Genomic DNA, 20,573 nt, shown 5'->3' with positions numbered 1-20,573 from the left:
TTTGATAGTTCTGTCTGCAGTTTTTTAAGCAGAGCCTAAATATCAGAAAAGTATCTTCACCATATATGGTTAAGATTTATCTGCTTTAAAAAAAAAGACCACCATAAGAAAAAGTGCTGAAGAATCCCAACTGTATATGATATTTTTTTTTTAAACCCCAAAATACGAGAGATTTTATTTGTTGTTTTTTTTTTATTTTATTTTATTTTATTTCATCTTGTTATGGGGGATACAGAATTTCAGGTTACATACGTTGCTCCTGTTCCGCCTTTCCCCCCAAGCCAGAGCTCCAGACGTGTCTGTTCCCCAGGTCGTGCGCATTGCACCCATCATGTAGGTATATGATATTTTAAAATGTCCTCTCAACCTATTTCTAAAACTAAGAAATCTTTCTCACTAACTTTATTCTTTTAAATACACAATACTAATCATAGGTGTCTCAGTTACCATATGCATTGTATAAACTGGGAAAACCCTGAAAGTATTATTTTAATGACAATATTCAAAAATAGCCTTATAATACAAAATATTTGTAAGTGCCCTACTCATTTTTATTGGGTATTTCAAAATGTTCTAAAATTAGTATAGTACCAGCAAAGTAAGTGGTATGAAAAGTATCAATTATAAACTGACTGATTTGGTCTGAAGTGGAGATGAAGTGAGTAGAAAGTAAAAAAAGAAAATCCAAGGAAATCATTACTGATAAGTTTATTAAGCATTTTCAACAAGTGCTGTACTTCCTTTACACAAACCTTCTGGAAAGCTTTCCTATGAGGTTGTCTATAATGAAGCAATGATGGTATCAGATCACCCTGTATATATCCTAACAACACAAAGATATAGCTTATTTGCATATGTATCTCCCAAGACAAAGTTTATACCATTAACAGAATACAGTGTTCAATTCTAGAAGACAAATATACCTAAATTACACTTAAATTGGTATTCATCAAATTGTATTAAGGCAAATGAAAGTATTCTTGAGTAATATTGGAGTATAGACAAGAATAAAAATTACACTTTATTTGATGAGGTTAGAAGAATAATATTTATAATATTTTTAAAACATGACTGCCAACGTAAGAAATTTTTTTTGAATTATGTAAATATAACTACAAAGATGAATATTTCACTAACTGCTATTGCTAACTTGCTTGTGCATAGATCTACCATTTTCATCTTTAACAAGAGCTCACACTGATTACATGATAGATTAGCTAACTTCCTAAGTGCTTACTATGTACCAAGCACTGCACTAAGTACTTTACATACATTTTCTCATTTAATCTTCAGAACAGTCCTAGGCGGCCGGAAACATTATTTATTATCTTTGACTTATGGATAGGGAAACCATGGCAGGGAAAGCTTAAGCAATCTGTCTGAGGTCACACAGATCAAAAGTGATGAAGCCAGGTCCATCTGAATTAGAAGCCTAAGATTTCATCAATGGTACCATTTAGCCCTTGGTTAGTTGGTTATTCTCTCATAAGTGTCATGCAAATACGCTATGGATTTATGTTCAGCCTTTGCTAGCTTACTTAAATCCATTGTAATACTGACTGCCCCTGGATTTGGTAGAAACTGAACTCTTCAAAAGAGATCACTTTCACTAGGCAACACTCTACTTTCATCAGCTGCTGGGCAATGCACCACACTGTCTTAGAGTCCAGCTCAAATTCCAACCACACGTGATGGGGATTGACTTAACTCCTGACAAAGTAACTTCCTAAATCAGGTGGTATAGCATGACTGTCACTCAGTGCTGTGGGTGGAACTGGAACTGCCCAAATTAATACGTTGAAGCCTTAACTCCCAGTACCCCAGAATGTGACTGTATTTGGAGACAGGGCTTTTAAGGAGGTGATTACAGTAAGATGAGGTCGCATGGATGGGTCCCAATACAGTATAACCAGTAACCCTATGAAAAGAGGAGAGTAGAACCCAGACAAAATACAGCCAGAGGGACGACCACGTGAGGACACAGCGAGAAGGCAGCCGTCTGTGAGCCAAGGAGAGAGGCTTCAGAAGAAATCAGACCTGTCAACACTTTGACCTTGGACTCCCAGTCTCCAGAACAGTGAGAAAAGTTCTGTTGTTTAAGCCACCCAGCCCGTGGTGCCTTTGATGGATGAAAATAAGAAAATTAATTGAATACCATTGGAGCAACGTAGCAAAGTGTTTCAAACCACAGTTTCAAAATGGAGGGTAAGGTAGGACACACCAAAGGGGGTACCTGTGGGTAACGAGATTAGGAACTCCCGAGGAGAGAATGGGAAAGAAATGTTAAAATGGTAAAAGTATGAAGGAGCTTCGTAAAATAAATAGGGTTAGGTAACTCTCCAGGTCAAATGTATCTGACAGGTCCCCCACTCCTGGCATAAATTCTAAACTCGTCAGCACCACAGGGAAGCCCCTCCACAACCCAGCCCAAGCCTACGCTTCCTCCTACACCACACGGCCCTGTCCCCATCCCACCAGCACCCAAAGTGGACCACTCCCCAATCTCGTACTTTCTTTACTCCGAGATTTTGCTTGTGCTGTTTCACACACTCATTCACTCAACAAGTATTTACAGCAAAAGTTTCTAAAATGGACAAGATCCCTGTGGAATTCGCAGTCTAGTTCCCTCAGCTCCCAGCCCAGTCCGTCCTGAGGCTCTGCCTAAGGAAATCTTACCTATCCTTCACATTCCAGTTTCTCTGGAAAGATCCTCCAAAGCCCCGCTGAAAATGAACAGTTCCCTCCTCGGCACTCCCATAAAACTCTGTTTCTGTTTCCTTTTGGCATTCATGTCATGCTGAAATGTTATGTTTACTTACTTACCTATGTACTCATGGGTGTTATGGATGGATGGAGTTGTGGGTGTATCTTTCTCTAGATTATAAATTCCATTAGGCCACCTTTGAATTCCTCCCATAACACCTAACAGTGCTTCGCACATTCTTGGTGTTCAATTAATAGTTTCTGAATGTAAATAATAATAGCAATTAATAAGAATTAATATGCTAAGGTGCAATACTGAACAAAAATATGAAACTCACCAAATCTAAGCCTAAAAAAATCTAGTCTTTTTCCCTGCAAAAGACCGTTCCCCTTCCCTCTGCACATGCTCATGCTTTTTAGCTGAATTGCAATGAGCAGTTCATCCCGTCTGAGCTCTGCCCCAGGAAGTCATCTCTAGCAGGCCATTCGAAGAGTGTGGTGTGTAGGTGACACTGACTAAGTGTCAAAAGGCAGCCAGGTGTGGTCTCTGTGGTATATCCAAGGATAACGGCCAGAAGGTTGGACCTGTACCTGCTGCTCATTGGAACTTAAGATGGGTTTAGAGATTGATGCCTCCACCATAAAACCAGCTTGCTCTCCAGAAGGCATGCTGGCTTTCTCAGTTGTGTTTTTCTTCCTGTATGTGAACATATCAACAAACTGATTCTGCTAAAAAAGCAGAATTTGTCAAGCACATTCAGGGACATTGGCAGTACCCAGTGCTGCCCTAACACAGGCTGGCAAAGGCTTCTGTCTTCATCAGACTTTGAGACACACAGGTGTCTGTCGATTTTGCTCACACAGAAATCAACCGCCGCGGCTCACGCCTTAATTAGAATCTGAACGACTCTCTTTAGAAGGTTAACGGCTGTGGTTTAAGTTTGATCTTTCCATAACCTCTAACAAGTCACAAATGGGAAAAGTTAGATTCATAGCCTTTCTAATCTCTAGCTACCAATACTTTGGATGGCAATGAATAAGAGTTTACTAAAAGATCAAATATTATTCCCACAGATATCAATCCTTTATAAGACTTTTTTTCCTCTTGTATTAGTGTGCCACAAACTCCAGGCAGGCCAGATTCATGACATACTTGCCTCCAACACACATCTCTTCAGGGTCAGCACCACCAACCCCTCCTCCCTGAAAATCTGCCTCCCAGGCACATCAGGTGCCTATTCCATGGACCACACAACAGGCCCCCACGATACGTATTGTACTGACCACAGTCCATGCAGACCCAGCCACAGTAAGTTCTGGAGGGCACAGACTGAGTCTATTCTTTCTTAAAAAACAACAAAAATCTCTAGGACATATCCACTCCCTATCCCACATCTATTTTCCACCAACAGAGAAACAGTTGCTAAATCTTAGAAAGCAATGTTTTTAGGCAAAATCCGACAGTGATGAGGACCATGGGCTATGGGGTCAGTACACATGGTTTTCAAAATAATTTTCTAATTGTGTGATTTTGTGTAAGTTACTAAAGCTCTTTAAGTCTCATTTTCCTCATGCATAAAACAAGAATGGCAAAAAGAACGTCTTAGAGGGTTGTCATGAGGATTGCATGAAATAGCATGGTAAATCACTCTTCACAAATTATAATAATGATAAATACAAACCTATCACAATTGTTATGATTTGGCTATTTACTTATATATCTGAAGAGATCACCAGCAGCCACAGGAAGCTTTTCCTAATTTGTGCACGTCACATTAAAAAAGTGAATCTAGGTGGGAATGGAAAATAATATTTTAGATTTGTAAACCCCATGAGGGAAGTGAGAGAGGCATTCAGGCAAGCAGAGCAGTCCCCTCCAGATGTGAAAAGGAAAACCAAACATATCCATAACTAATTAACATACGGTCGAATGAAGAAGAAGTCTAATTATCACAATTAATGAAATCAAAGCACAGTGAAAAGGTTTTCAGAATAAAGCTTCAGTTCACTCTTCCAGGAGCTCTTGCTTTTACAATTTGCCAGCTTTCAAAGAAACACCGTCACTTTTCTGCTTTCCCCACAAATCATTGTTAATATCATTTAGCATGAGCATCCAAACACTGCGATGTTGTGGGAGGGGGATCAAAAATATCACACTTCCTATCAGAGAGCAGGTCTAATGTGGCTAAGCAGGTCAAGAGTGTGATTGCCATAATCTTTTAATAAGCAATCAATTAAGAGCAGAAGATTCAGTTCAACACCATTTTCAAGGTAAGTATATCAATATAAGGAATTATACTGACAGAGAAAAATACACTGGCCCAAATTACTATGCCAAAAATTGGCATAAAATCTCTGTCTTAAAATGAGACTGCAATAAAATTCAAAGTTAATGTCACCCACCTAAGCCCACTCTCTACCACCTCTCTATAATGAAGTAGGTCTCAAAAGAGTAAATTACTTTGCATACCCTCTGGCTCAACTCTAATCTATAATGGATGCAATATGCATATCTTGAATTTTTTCCTACTATACAAGCCTAAGCAAGCCAGAGTTATGGTGGGTTTGTGTGATCCCAGATGGCAACTAATCCCATCCTTTCTTCAGATGCCTAAAATGACAGTGACTAGAGCGCCAACTTTGGATGTAATTAACGACCTATCAAATCATCATCAGTTTCTTTCACATTTAGGTGGAGCTACTTTGCACTTCAACCTGAACCTGTTGGAAGGAAGTCTTAAGACTTGTTCTGTGGTTTTGTTATGTAAAATATTTTCTCTTCATAAAGCTCATCTGTAGCTTTATTACTTTTTGGCCATGAAAATATTGCTACTACTTAATACAGTACTATTTTTGTCAATCAAGAGCTTCCCCAGGGAGTGCTTCATACTATAGCAGCTTTCCATTCTGTGTTGATACATGGTTACTTTAAAGTGGCCATATCTTTACCGCATGATTGACGGCGAGCTTGGAAAGCGTTAGGCGCACCATTTCCGCCAACTCAGCGGAGTTTAGCACCTGATTGACATACTTTATCCAGAAACATACTTTCCAATACCCCCTTTTCTAATCCTTGCTTCAATGACTTTAAAAAAAAAAAAAATCTATTTGACCTTTCAATGAACATTTAAACATAAACCAAGGACTTTTTATAATAATGTATCATATAGGATTTTCCCATTTTATCTTTGTTACACATTGAGCTATTGTTTCTATGAAAAGCCAAAGATTTAAATTAAAATGAATGTCACCTCACATTGCTTTTATAAGGGTTTTCAACTTGACATGGCATCTAGCAAGCAGCCCCTAACTATATACTGCACTAAAAGGTCCGGGGTGGGCTGGGGGCAGGAAGGGAGCAGATTACTGGGGGAGGAGGGAGAAGGAAGTGGAAGAGTGGAGGATGAAGGAGAAGAGTAAAATACCAGAATCTGGGAGGAATTTCCTGAACTACACTGAGGAAAGAAAAGCTTGCCTTTGCTGTGAAAACAGCGAAATCGATAGGGATTCAAGAGAACCCCTTGTCCCCTCACAGTCTCTGACCCCTGGTTCAATAACAAAAGGTCTGTGCAAGCCAGAAAATCAAACCTTTACCCACAACTATGTGGCTGTTGCCTTTGAAGCAATGAGGGTCCGTCCCTACACCCCACTACTATTGCTGCCTCTTGCACTTGTCTAGACAGAGACTGAAACTCCCAAAAAACTATTGGCAGGAAGCCAGTTGTAATGATGTCATGACAATAACTGTGGAAGTGGTTACACAACCAAAGGTAAATGTCAAATATTATTCATGAAAGAAAAAAAACATAATGTGAAAGAATACAATAATAATCTGGAAGGAAGATGATAATAAATTCCTCATCTCACACTTAGGTTGCTTCAGAAGACATCATTTCATTTTTTGCTCCATCTCAGCTATGTAAGAATGGTATAAGATTTTGAAATCTATTAATATAATACATCACAACATTAGGCCCAGTTTAAAAAAAGACCAGATTATTTTTAAGTTGCCAAAGATATTTCATAGAACTAAATATTTATTCCCAATAAAATTTCCTACAAAACTAGGAAAAGAAGAATGCTTTCTTAACATCATGAAGACTATAATAAACTGACAGCCAGTGACAGAATAACAGCAAAATATTTGTAGTATTTCCCTTAAAATTTAGAATATGACAAGAACACCTAATTGTCATTATTATTTAACACCGCTATATAAATTCTAGCCAATGCAATAACACCAGAACAAAAGAAATAAGAGCTATAATTCCTATAAAGTATGAGATAAAATTATTGTGAATATATAATTATGTATAATATTAGAACTTTTCATATACCAAAATATATTTCAGATTAGAAAGTTAAATGTAAAAATCAAACCGGAAACATTAATAGGAGATACAGGTAAATAATAACTGATTTTGGACTAGAGAAGGAATTTATAAGGACAAAGGCAATCATAAAAAGATTGATGAAAGAAAGAAAAGAAAGGAAGGAAGGAAAAGAAAAGAAAGAAAAGAAAAGAAAAGAAAAGAAAGACAAACCTAAAAAGCAAAAGACAAACTGAACAAAGTATTTTCAATGATTACGACAGGCAGAAAAGTCATTGTTCTTGTTATTTAAAGAACTTTTTGCTGTTGTTACATGAATACCTTTCATAATGCTTGTCAGGGCTTAACAAACTTTTTTAAATTATGAAAAAACACGTCTCAACATAATAGCAAGGCCATGAACAGCTTTAAGATATGGTCTTCATATTGACAATAATTTCACAATCATAAAGTTACACAAATTACTATAAATTTCAGACATGTTTTGAGTAACTGCTATGTGTCAGGTATTATCTGAGGCCTTTTATGCACTGCTTCACTGATTCCTCACAATAGCCTTAAGAAGTAATATTATATCCATTTTATAGATGAGGTGCTTCATGTTCACAAAGACTAAATAACTTGTCCAAGTAAACAGTAAAGAAACAACTCACACTCAATTCTGAGTCTATACCCTCTATATTCCTCCATTTTGAAAGAAATCACTAAAAAATTACTAAGGTAGAATATATAAAATTTTTAAATTTCTGGACATCCAAAAACCCCATCAAATTCTAAGGTAAAACACATTCTTATGTTTGGGAGAAATGTTTGCAACCTCTCAGAAATAATGGCAATTTTTCTTAACACATAAAAAGCTCTTGCGATACAACTGGAAGCGATCTAAGACTAGTAGAAAAAATAAGCAAGCACCATGAACAGGCACTACATAATTATAACATAAAAAGCCACAAACATAAAACTATATAACCCGGCAATCTAAGAAATGTAATTCAAAGAATGATGAAATGTCATTTCTCATATGTGACATTTTCAAATAATAAAAAAATTGTAGTAATCATTAATAACATGGGTTAGAATTCAGCCCAATAAGGAAATGCTTAAATTAATTATGGTATTAATCTAAGACAAAATATATCTTAGTATTAAAATCATTTTTCCCAGGGAGGGAGAATAGGGAACGTTCGTTAAAGGTTATGAAGTTGCACTTAGACAGCATGACTAAGTTCTGGGAATCTATCATACAGCATGGTGACTATACTTAATAATATACTGTAAACTTGAAAATTGCTAAGAGATTAAATCCTAAATGTTCTCATCACAAAAACATAAATATGTGATGTGACAGATAAGTTAATTAGGTCAATTTAATCATTTCACAATGTGTGTGTGTGTATATATATATCTATATATATCAAAATATCACATTCAACATTGTAAATATATATACTTTTTATTTGTCAATTATATCTTAATAAAGCTAGGGAAAATAATTTTTTAAATCACACATGCTAACATAGAATAGCACTACCCTTATCCATATAGAGCATGATACCAGTTTTGTGCATCTGTACCAAATAGGTATTATTACACACAAATGATTTTTAAAGAAGTATAGTATAATGTTAGAAATTGTAATACAGGCCATTTTAAATTACTTATTAATCTGCTTCACTGTTCTCCAAATTTTCTCAATTCAGTGTGTTTGCTTTTCAACAGAAATATGTATTTTAAATTTTGTTATAAACATAATGATTTATTCTTTATCATTAAGAATACTTTAAATCTGTAAAGTTCTTTTAGAATTTACAAAGCAACCTCATATGTATTATACCACTTAATTCATACAAAAACTCTGTGAGATAGATATTGGTGCCAATTTATAGAAGAAAATACTTTTCAAACTAAAATTATCACATTTCTTTGTATTTTGCAAGCACAAGTCAAGAGGGAAAGTTTTGCCCCAGTTGTAAGTACTAAGGGAGGCCTTAAAAACAAAACTTTTCCTTATGAACATGTCCTACCCACAATTTTAAACAAATGCCAGTGATAAAACTCTTTTCCCTGAAAAATCTTTTGTTGGCCTAATTTCTAATTGCTGCAGCTACTGTTGAGTTTTAACAGCCTGTATATAAGCTACAAATGAGCATCTTTCATTATTTGTCTCTTAATAAGCATTGTATTTTACACGGGAGTTAATTCAGAGGCTCCTAATCTGCAGCCTTGTTTATAAGAGTCCTTTTGGAGAGTAAGTTTGCAAAGCTGCCATGTCTACCTCATAGTACTACATATTCCTGAGTTAAACAGGCAATTTGAAAAAAGCCATGATAGCACCATGATTTGTAAAAACCAACCAACAAAATTTGAATTACTTCAATTCATTCATTGCTATGTAACCACTTGGAGTTTTTGTTGTGTTGAAACCTTAAAACCATGCAATAGGGTATGAACTGCAAGGTATACTTTAGTAAGTACAAATTCTATTTCATAGATGAAATATTTTTACTAAATTTGAATACTTCAAAATCAAAATGTATTCTTTCATTTAATTTTAATTGCTTTAAAACTAGAGAAGTAGTCAAGAAAATAATAATTACTGTGTATTATTATATGACTTACTTAAAATAATTTTGTTATATAGAGGTGGGGTGTTAAAAATGATATATTCCAGATATCAAATACGATAGGTACTCTTCTAGTCTTATTATGAAGTTATATATTATATTGTAGGGGGAAAGATCTTAAAATTTGTCAAATCTGCTCATTATGATTTTCATAAATAAAGAATATATACCAATCGTTTTTTTGTATCTCACTGACATGTTCCAAATGAAGTAGGTCTCATTTTATTTGTATTTATAACTTCATGGAAATGTAACAGTAAGATTTTAGAGAGCATCAGACCATTTATTTCAATTAGAAGCAGTAATGAAATCTCTTTAAACTATTAGATGTCACTTAGTCTTTATGTAAGACAGATTGTATGCCTAATGCTTTTGGCGTGATCCACAGCTACGGACCCCTTTTAATAGTGATTGTAGTGACTGAAAATGAGGATTCCTTTCCTCCTCCTCCCAAGGCCTCCCCAAGTCCAAGTCAGTGGTTGATCTGAAATAGCATTTTTTCATAAAACTTAGAAAATAACTAATAAAAACCTTTCAACTCCATACTAGTAGTCATTACAACCTTTGCTATAGCCAAGGACTCGATGTTGTTTCCAGCTGTTCACAAACTATGACCCTGAGAAGCTACGTGCTATCATGGTTCCTGGGGGACTTTCCATCACCATGGACAACATTTTTCCAAACCCCTCAGGATATTCCTTGTTTATTTCAAGCACCAACCCTGATCAAGTCCGTGTCATCCTACTCACCTTACTTCAGGAAAATCCATTTCAGAACACAATTCTGGTACACCAGAACCTGGGCACTTAAACATAATCTGAAAAGAACTGCATTTTTGTCCATGTATATTTTTTATTTCTATCTTACTGTTCACAGTATGCCTTTGATGATTACCTAGGTGCAGACAGATGAGGTACATGAGGGCAGCCTTGATATTGCTACCTGTGCCTTTAGCATTTTTTTTTCCCCCACTCAGGAGTGTGCAGGAAAGAATGAGTACAACTCTGATTCCTTCAAGACTTGCTACAGCAGTGCAGAGGGGAAAGCTTTCTAGGACCGGCAAATGAAAAGCCCTAAGAACACCATTACACTATCCGAACCCTGATTCACCCATCGAGTGCTGTACAGTTTACTGGTATTCGTGCACGGTTTACCTCATTCCTCCACTTTCAGGCCACAGGTACCTTTACACTAACACTTACCTGTTGGGAGAGACCACAAGGGGTGCCTTGCTCTTTGCAAATACATGGGAAATTGACTTTTGTGTTTTGAAAAGCCTTTGGGGCGAATTTCCATATTTATAAATACAAATACCCACTAAGAGCATATTTTTAAGGGTTTAAAAGTAGGAAAAGGAGTATAAATATCATAAAATCTAAAAAACCGTTTATAAGTCATACCAAAAAATAAAACCCTCATTATTCTATCAGATTCCATTTTCCATTTCACACTTTACTAAATGTCATTACTCTTAATTGCCTGATTTGATTCCAAATTACTTCAGGTGTTTACCCCAAACCAGATCCACCTGGTAAGAATGCAGGCTTGCCACCACTGAAGACACTCCAAAGAGTGTTCTGCAGGCATCAGAGTTTTTGGAAATCTTTTGAATAGTAGCAACACTGTAATATTCCAAGTGACTATTTTCAAGATTACAATCTAACTTCAAATATCTAAATTCTGAAATGTTTATTTTTTAAAATCGTTTCCATCATTTGTATCCTCTTCTACATAGAAATGCCTGGGCATTACTTGTTTAATACTAAAAGTCTACCACTGATTTATTACCAAACACCCCTATTGCAAGGAATGAGATCTGGGCCAGCAGGCTCTTCTATACACAGCTGACACATGACCACTATGATGGAGGCTGAGATAGCCAAGCCATAGGAGCTAACACAAGTGAGTACTTATCATGAGCCAGGCTATTCATCTGGCAAATGCTTTTTTTTCCTCAACACCTATTAGTAAAGACCTCCAAAAGCAGTTTGCTCTCAACTAGCAGGGCCAGCAACATACCTTCACTGTCCTGCCTTAGGGGTAATCAGCTCTCCAGCCCTAGGTCATAATTGATTCAGCAGGAGGAGCCTTGATCACTTTTTCTTCTACAAAACATCACCGTTTTCTACTACGTTGATGACATTACGCTGCTTGGACCTAGAGATCAAGATGAAGCAACTAGTCCAGACTTATTAATGAGACACTTGTATATCAGCAAGTGGGAAATAGATCCAACAAAAGGCAGGGGCTTTCTACCTCAGTGAAATTTTCAGGTTCCAGTGGTTTGCTCTTGCTTCTTGCTTACAGACCTAGGACTGTGAACTCTGCAATCTGGTGCTGAGCCTGCGCTCTTAACCACTGCACTATCGTGCCAGCAGGAAGGAGTGCTACGAATGCACCGTACTATTCTTCCCCGAATGAATTCCACGGGCTGCCACAACTCCCCGAAACCACACTTTCTTAGTTTGGGAGATGGGTGCCGACTCTGCTCTCAGCACCTTGCTATTGAGGGCAGGTATCGAGCATACAAAGAGTAGGTGACTGCTTAGTGTATGACTTGAGGAATGCCTGCGATACCTACCAATATCTGGTATTTCACAAAGATCGATTTATTTTATATATGGGGCCAGCCTTCAAGCCCGGCCTGGACTTGCACGACCCTAAGGAGCACCTCCCTAAATTCTGTGCCCTGGATGCCTCACTTGCCTCACCCCAGTCTTCATTTTACATGTTCTGCAGGAGTTGCATTTTAATTCCCAGTTCTTTTTCGAGAGCACTTAAGGACTAAACATATTTTGATTTTAAATTTCATCATTAATTACCTTCCTCAAGTTTTAACCAAAGTTGATCTTTTTAAAAAAACAAATTTGAAATAAACACAAGTGCAACATTCTTCAACCCTTGACGTTTGTATAAATAACATTCCACTTTGACATGGTTGCAACTATTACCCTCAGGCACTGGGTTGGGCCTTCCACCTAAAAGCAGGGACCAAGTCTGTTTCATTCCCTGCAATCTCAATCCTGCGGCCTGGCACATGGCAGGTGTTCAGTATTTGTGAAACAGAAGGATGGTCAGTTGGGTAGATGAGGGACGGACAGAAGTAGGGATGGGCGGGTGGCTGAGGGTCCACTTATGGAAGCCCCACAGGCAGTAACCTGCAAGGAGCTTAAAAAGCAGCAGCCCGGCCACCAGCCCAGCCCTTGTCTCCTCCCTCACCCTCCTCTTTCCACCGTGTTCCCATCCGGGACTGAAAACAGAAGCCTAGAAGGATCTAGGCTGAGGATACTTGAGGACATTGATTGAGCTGGAGCAAACTGAAGTTTGCCAGCTTCCAATCTGTCCCTGGTAATGTCACAAAGGCAGGAGTTCTTGAAAGGAGGACTATTTATTATCACTTTAGCTTTTGCCAAGACCCAAGGCAAAACTCCAAAGGACACAAACACATCTTTGCCAATCTCTCTCTTTCCTTTCTAAATACTTTTCCCTGGCCCCAGACACAAAAGCCTTCCTGCGACCTCTGTCTTTCCAAATTCCTTCATCTCAGGCCATCTCTCCAGAAGAGCCACAAATAGCCTCATTACCATGAGAGTCTTGTTACTTAATTAAACTCACACTAAGGTGTGAATGAAGATTATCACTCCTGCAGCAATATTAAATACTATTATACTAACTCTAACAATTTTAATTGGCAGACGTGGCAAGGAGCAACTTTTCAGTGAAAAAGTCTAGAAGCCTCCCTAGCCCCCAATACTGACTGTAGGTCCTACTTTTTTCTTTGGCAAGTCTGCTAGAAAATAAAATACCTTTGCAGCCCCATACACTTCACACCTGCTACAACCCCACAAGCATTGTCAGACTTCATGGGACTCAACAAAACACCACGCATAACCTTTAACCTGCAGCATAAATAGATGAATGGTACCTTAGATGCTTAGACTGAGGCATAGTCATAAACATCAGATCATAATAGCTACCATTTGTATATTAACACAACATTCTCCTCAAACCTCTAATCAATCCTTCCACCTCCCCCATCACTGGTACCACCTGGTCTTTGGTGTGACCCCTGGAAATTTCCTGATCTCCTGATCCCGCCCCCTGTACACTCTGCCATGGGGCAAGCGCTGGCCCTTCCCTCCCAGCACCCTGGGCACTGTCCCCTTCCACCTCCTGGGGGACCTTGATCTCTTGGGTTGTCCCTCCCCACCTCCCTTTCTCTAGCTCCAGCCACCAACACAGACACACTCCAGTTTCTCTCATCCTTCAACACAAATAAACCCACAAAACCCTTCCATTGACTCGGTCTCCCCTCTTCCTCTAGCTGCAGCCTGAGTCCTATCTTCTTAAACTTCCTTTAAAAGTTGGGCATGCTCTCCCTGGACCCACTCTCGCTGCTCCCTTCCCCTAAACCTGCTATGGCAAAGGTCCTGCACGGCGTGGCTGCCACCCCCATGGGTGTGACTCTGTTCCTGTCCTGCTTGGCCATTATCTGACCTCACTCCTCCTTGAAACATCCCGGCTTCCAGTGGCTTCCAGATCACCACTCCTCCCTCTCTGCTCACCCTTTTCACCTCCTCAGAGCTTCGTCTCTGAAACTGGTGTGTCCCCCAGGGTTCTCTCCTTAGTCCCTTCCCCTCTACGGCTCATTCACACTCACAGCTGACGCCCCTCGAATCCGTACCTTTCATCCCAGGACCTCTCCCCTGCTCCACAGCTCTGCTTCCCACTGCCAGCCTAGCGGTGACGTCTGGCAATTCCACAGGCATCTGACTCTATGTTTAAACCTGAAGGCAACAGCTTTATCCCCCAAACTTGTTGTCCTTCTGGGTCTCCGATGTCAGGTGACAGCATCACAATCCTAAACCAGAAGTTTGCATGTCGTCTCCATCTCTCTCCCCTCCCACCCTGTCATCCAAACAACCATCGAGTTCAACTCCATCTCCTTGCTCCTTTCCCAGTGTCATGCACAGTCCAGGCCACTAGCATCTCTTTCCTGACACTGCAACAACCTCCTAATTGTTTGCCCTGCCTCTGCTCAGGATCCGTCAATAGCTCCCTTCTGCTCTTGAGCTACACTCCAAACTCCTTAACATGATTTCAAGGCCACCCAGAACCAGCCACTGCCTGTCTCTCCATCTCTTGCCGCTTCCTCCAAGCACTGAGTGCTTCAGCCAGACAGAATTCCTTTGCATCCCTCTTGCCCGCTAAACTTCCTTTTCTGGCCCTTGCACACTCTGTTCTCTCTGCCTCAAACACTCTTCCCCTTAAGACTCTGCTCCTCTTCAGGATAAATCCTCTCAACCTTCAGTTCTCAGATCTCATACCAGCTCTGGAAAGCGTGCCATGGTTCCAGTTCCCTGCAAACTAGGGTGAATGCACCATTACTTCCCTGCTAGACTCTAAGTTCCCTGAGGGCAGAGCTTCTGCATCCTGCCAACCACAGTAACCTGGACCCCCGCAGAAGGCATGGCATAGAGCATCTTGGTAAGAAATTATATTATCCCCATTTCACAAAGGTGGAAATCCCAGCAGTTTGAAAAGCTACACACAGGACAGAAGAGGGACTCTTCCAACATCATCTGATTTCATGCTGTTTCCAAGCTCCCGGTTTTCCAAAGCTATAGACCTTTTTTGGAAAACAAAGAGGAACTCATTTTTGACTTACATTTTAATTCACTTATCTCTCTAAACCAGAAAACCTTAACTGTTATTAGAATAAATCCTACAATCCTTTCAGGTGATTCTTGGGAAAATGCCTCAACTTACTTTCCTCTGTAAAAGACTCACTATTCCTGCCTTGATCACCTTTGGCATAATCCACTTTTAAGCCATGTAATATCCTCCCCAAAGTACAAAATCACAGGCATCAATGATGCAAATGATTGCAGAGGAGCTTGTCCTGCTCCACCCAGCAAAATTCCAAATGCACATAATGAATACTGCACATTCTGATTATGACAGAGCCAGGAATCTGGAGAAATCAGAGCGTGCATCACATTTTAAAGAAAAAGTCCTAGCACTGTTCATGAATAAATGAGCTGCATCAGAAAACAAATTCTTACATAATTTAAAATCCAAAACTTAAGAGGCAATGCACATATAAGCAGCAAATTCAGAATGACCAGCGTGATCTGGTACCACACACTTGTATGCTCAGTTTCCTATACATTAATTGTATTTTCACTCCTATTTCAGTGTGTGTTATTCTTTTTCACCACAAAGTTTTTTTTGGTCCCCAGCTGGAGCAACCATGAAGGAGGTCATGAAAACACTTCTGCTCCCATTTTATTCTTCCATCAGTTCAAAGAGAATTAAATATGTATAGCAAGTAAGTAGGATCATATCTTTATAATCAAATATTATTGTTATGGGATCTATATAAAAGTAAAATTGACTACAATAATTCTTCACATGGAGAGTAAGTAGTATTGCAATCCAAGTTGATATTTTCTCATATAAATTGTACTTATGCAAAGGCACTACCATAATCACTCACTGATCTAGGCAGGAGCACACAGTTCAAAGCCTACACTCAGATATTTCATGCCCTTAAAATCCTTTTCCAGCTTCTATGTTTGATATTCAGCCTTGTACTTTTTGCTTTTCAAGAATCAAACAAAATCTGTCACTTCATGCACACCCCTCTTACCTCCAGTGCAGTGTCCCCGCCCTCCCAGCCCCTAACACAGCACTTTTCCTGAAGACCAAGGAAGCCCTAGTAAGTTACCTTGCTCTCTGCATCCGTTTCTGGCCAGGACTTAAGCTGCGCTCTCACCATGTGCGCAGGTACTCACATTCTCTCACCCAAACCCACCTTACTTCCTGGGATGTTAATAACAAACATCTAACTGGCTTTCATCTCCTTTGACCTGCTGTGTCCAGGACCAAGTCTCTATGCTGACAGCCGAGCGCCTCTATCCACACAAGACAGACCTGCGACTTAACCGCCTGGGAAGGTGGTGTTCTCCTCTCCTTTCTGGCTTTGGGCACACATCCGTAGCACAGTCAGAGTGGGTAACCAGAACATGAGTTTAATTTGAGGCAAACTGTCTTTCTAACCTGCCCTCTTTATATCCTCCTTATAAAATGAATCTATATGCTCAGGCAGGTTATCTGAATTGCCTATCTTACCTGCGAGATGACAGATGCATAATGGTAAAGCCCTTATTTCCATCAATCCTAGATATTGTCATCTACTTTTTACAAAGCTTTCCCTCGAACTTCCTTAAATCCAAGCATTATGATCATTACTTGAGACTATAAAACGATACTATGAGGGCCCAAGTTGCTCATACAACATTTAGATTATCCATGTTTCTGGTTCAGGTATTGTGTTTACGGCCAGCTGAGTAGCTTTGCCATCATCATCTTCCTGGGCTTCTCTAAGTCTTGATTTTCAAACTGAGATGCTCATAGTCCTGTGTAGCTCCAGCCATCCTGAGGGTCACCTGTGCTGTCTGTTTCTCTGTCATGCCAGGACCCTCTACTCCACAGCTGCAGAAACCCACACTGAACAGACTCAGAGCTAGAGGCAGAGCTCTGGTGGGAACTAACACCTGCTGCTACTTAATTAAGCAAAGCCCACTCCACCTTTCAGAACTTCCAGGTCCCTCCCTCAGGCTCCCTCTGCAGAGAAGTCCTACCTAGGTCACTTCCACGTGCTCTGTCCTCCTCTCCCAAATGCGGGTCCACTCAGACTTTCTAGAAGTCACAGCTGTACCTACTTCATCTCGTCTGGATTATTAATAAACCAAACTGGTGACAGCACGGACCCCCGAAGCACACCGAGGTGGCCCTATTATTTCCAATGTCCCTGACACCTTATCACCTCCGGTATACTTAAGTTTGGGGACTTGTCTCAAGTGCACAGACCCGTGTTTCCTTAACTTTCTCCCCAAGAATGTCCATGTTAACGGTACAAGATTCAGTTTCACGGAATTGAGAGCGAGAGGGCATGAATTCCCACTCTTTAACGAGTTTCTTGCGAGTTTCTCAAAACTCAAAAAGGAAAAGAAAGAGAAAAAAAAAAAAAGGTCAAAAAAAGTGTAGGCATTAACCAATTTTCCGGTACCCTGCAGACCCAAACACTACTACAGAAGGCATTAGGAACTTTCCTTTGCTATCAGAAGAAGCACCGCGAGTTCAATTCCTAACAGGTGAGCACGCAGACTATGCAGAGGGTTGGTCCTAGTTTAGCCTTAACGGCTGGGTGTGGGATCTTGTCTTAACCACCAGGAAGAAAGGAAGAAAGACCTAATAAAGAAAGAAAATAGAAAAGAGTCCCAGACACCCAAAGCATCCTGGCCTCCCCGTTGTCACGTGGAACGGGCTAACAAGCCTTGGCAGAAGCGGCTGAGCCGCGTCCCCTCCCGCCGCGCGCCCCCGGCCGCCCAGGCGGCGCCCCCTTACCTTGCGGGAGTACGGGGGCTTGCTCAGGTGGATGCCGTCCCGGACGAGCTTATCCCTTATCATGATCTTCAGCTTCAGTTTGGGGTAGCTCACCAGCTCTCTGCTGCGGGGGGCGGTGGTCTGGCCGCGGGGGTCCCCACGGGTGCCGTGGGCCGGGCCGCCGCACGGCTCCCCCCGGCGGCCAGTGGGGACGGCTTCCGCGAGCGGCCCGGGGGGCGCTGGCTGCGGCTGCGGCTCCAGCGTGAAGTAGAGGCCGGCGGCGGCGGCGTCCTGCTCCCGCAGCCGGCGCACGGCTTCTAGGATGCGGCGGCGGTGCGCGGGCGCCAGCACCCCGATGGCGTCCAGGTCCGGGTCCCCGATCTGCTTGCACACCTCCAGGTCATCGTAGCCGTTATCCACGAAGGACTCCGCGTACTGCGGGAGCTGCAGCGCTTTGAGCCACTCGTAAACTATGTTGGTGCACATGGTGGGACTGGGCACCCCGCCGGCGCACACCCTCCCGGCGCCCAAACGGCACGGCCGGCACCAGTTCCTGGAACTTTTAATCCTCTCCTCCAAGAGGAAAGAGAAATCGCAGCAAAGTTTTCCTTTCAAAGGAAAGGCTCGGGCCGGAGACCGAGAGCCATCCAGAGCAGGCAGAGGAAGGGAGAAGTGAGCAAGCAGCAGAGTGAATTCCCCAAGCAGCCGCGGAGCTCGCAGGCACTGGCGGCTGGGCGAGCCGCTCCGCTCGGCTCCGCGCCGCCCCTGGATGCGCCGCCGCCGCGGGGAGGGGCGCGGGGCGGGCGCGGGAGGGGGCGGAGGCGGGCGGGGCCCGGGCACCCCCCTCGGACCCGCGCGGGGTCAGCGCCGCGCCGCGCCGCCCCGGAGTTTCCCCAGCCCGAACCGTCCCGGGGCCGCGCGCCGCATGTCGCTATCCGGCCGCTGCCGCTGGCGTCTGCACACGCGTCCCTCGCCGGAGAGGCGACTCCTCCGCTCAGACCCGCGGCAGCCGGGCGCGCCTCGTCTTCGCGAGTGCAGTCACTGTCGTCCTCCTAGAGGGGAGCCTGTAAGCTGCCGGGCCCACCGGCAGGCCTGGATCGCTTTTCACATTTCTTTTAAATCCTACTCCTCTAGCCCATGGAAGTCACTGCGCTCACTTCTTCCCGAGCCTGCGCGCCCAAGGGCCGCCCAAGGGCACATCCCCGCCGCCCCGCCGCGCTGGGCGAGGCTTCGAGGCAGAGTGTCCCTTCTGCCTTCCCGATCCGCCTTGAATCCCCCTTCCTCGGATCCCCTGCGCAGCCCAGAGTCCGGCGGTCTGGCTTCTTCCGTGGGCGCCCGCTCAGTGCCCGGAGCCGCGGCGCTTTGCCCCGGCGGGTGGGCGCGAGGTGGGGACCGCCCGCGTCCAGCTGGCGTGCGCGTGGCCCCTCCTCGCTGCAGCGGGGCTCGCGGGGCGTCGGGAGAGGCTGCTATTCTGCTTGGCTCGCCCTTCCTAGACTCCTGGGTCTGCGAAAGTTTGCGATGGGTTGTAGTTTCTCCTCGGTCGGCGCGTCCCGCCGGGTCCCCCACCCTGCTTTCTGCCCGGCCCCGAACTCCTGCCTGCACTATGCTTTCTCTCCTGGCTCCCCACCCTTGTATTCTGCCCGCGCGCCCTGGGCGGCTGTGCCCCCGGGGACACTGCGAGGCGTTCAGTCCTGGAGCCCGGGAATCAGAGCAGACCCTCTCTCCTCCCGCCCCGGGATCGCCTGGGAATCGATACAGCTCCAAGCAGCTCCCGTTAGAGGGGACGCTCGGACATCTCCGCCCATCAGCACTTTCACTCTAGGGAGTAAGAAAATCAACCGAGTTTCCCCATTGGGCCAAACCGCCTGGGAATGGGGACCCGAGCGGCAGGTGGAACAGACAGAACGCCTCGACCGCATTTCCCTGTGTCTGTCCTCATGGGGAAGGAAAGGACCATGGGGACGGGCATACTGTCTCCTCTTTTCTCAGAGGAGCGATTCAGCTTCGTACCTGAGATGTTTCAGGACCTGACCTGACCCTTTTTCTGAAGAAGTCCTCGGGGGAGTGCCAGCCTCTTGCCTGACCTTGGTAGGTGGCCATTCGGTGATTTCAGAGTCCTTTCCCAACCTACGCGTTGGGCCTTTGGGCGGGGAGGTGAGGGGGCGTCTTTCCCTAAATCAAAAGAGCTTAACCCCCTCTTGGGATCCGAACCCCTTAAAGAATTGATCGGTTTGGTCCTTTTGCCCAGGATAATACCCGACGTAGACGCACACAAAATATTCCCTGTAGTTGCAGGGGATTCTGGTTTTCCCAAGACCTGGGACTCAGGAATGTCGAATTAAGAACAGCTGCTAAAAACGACCGTATGCTTGGGGAGGAAGGGAAGAGACCTATGCGAAGACCAGTGGGGCTGTGTGTGGCCCCAGCCCTGCGTCACCCAGGCCGCCCCTTCCGGAGCCCGAGTGCGGGTCGCAGACCCTGCTAGGTGGCGACGCGTCTGGGCGCTGGGTCGCTGGAAGCGCCC

The 20,573-nt window shown here is 43.0% G+C and overlaps 1 protein-coding gene across 1 annotated transcript in view; it reads right to left on the bottom strand.

The window, feature by feature from the left end:
• Positions 1–18,535, bottom strand: part of SAMD5 (sterile alpha motif domain containing 5) — a 42,413-nt gene extending 23,878 nt beyond the window's left edge. The window contains exon 1 of the mRNA XM_069488940.1: positions 18,071–18,535. Within this exon, the coding sequence (XP_069345041.1) occupies positions 18,071–18,535 (465 nt within the window). The remainder of the gene's footprint in view (positions 1–18,070) is intronic.
• Between the last annotated feature and the right edge of the window lie 2,038 nt (positions 18,536–20,573).

The sequence above is a fragment of the Eulemur rufifrons genome, chromosome 15 (genome assembly GCF_041146395.1).
Source record: "Eulemur rufifrons isolate Redbay chromosome 15, OSU_ERuf_1, whole genome shotgun sequence".
In the NCBI taxonomy this organism is placed as follows: domain Eukaryota; kingdom Metazoa; phylum Chordata; class Mammalia; order Primates; family Lemuridae; genus Eulemur; species Eulemur rufifrons.
Note: the sequence above shows the minus strand (reverse complement) of the source record. Positions and strands in the feature narration are given on the sequence as shown.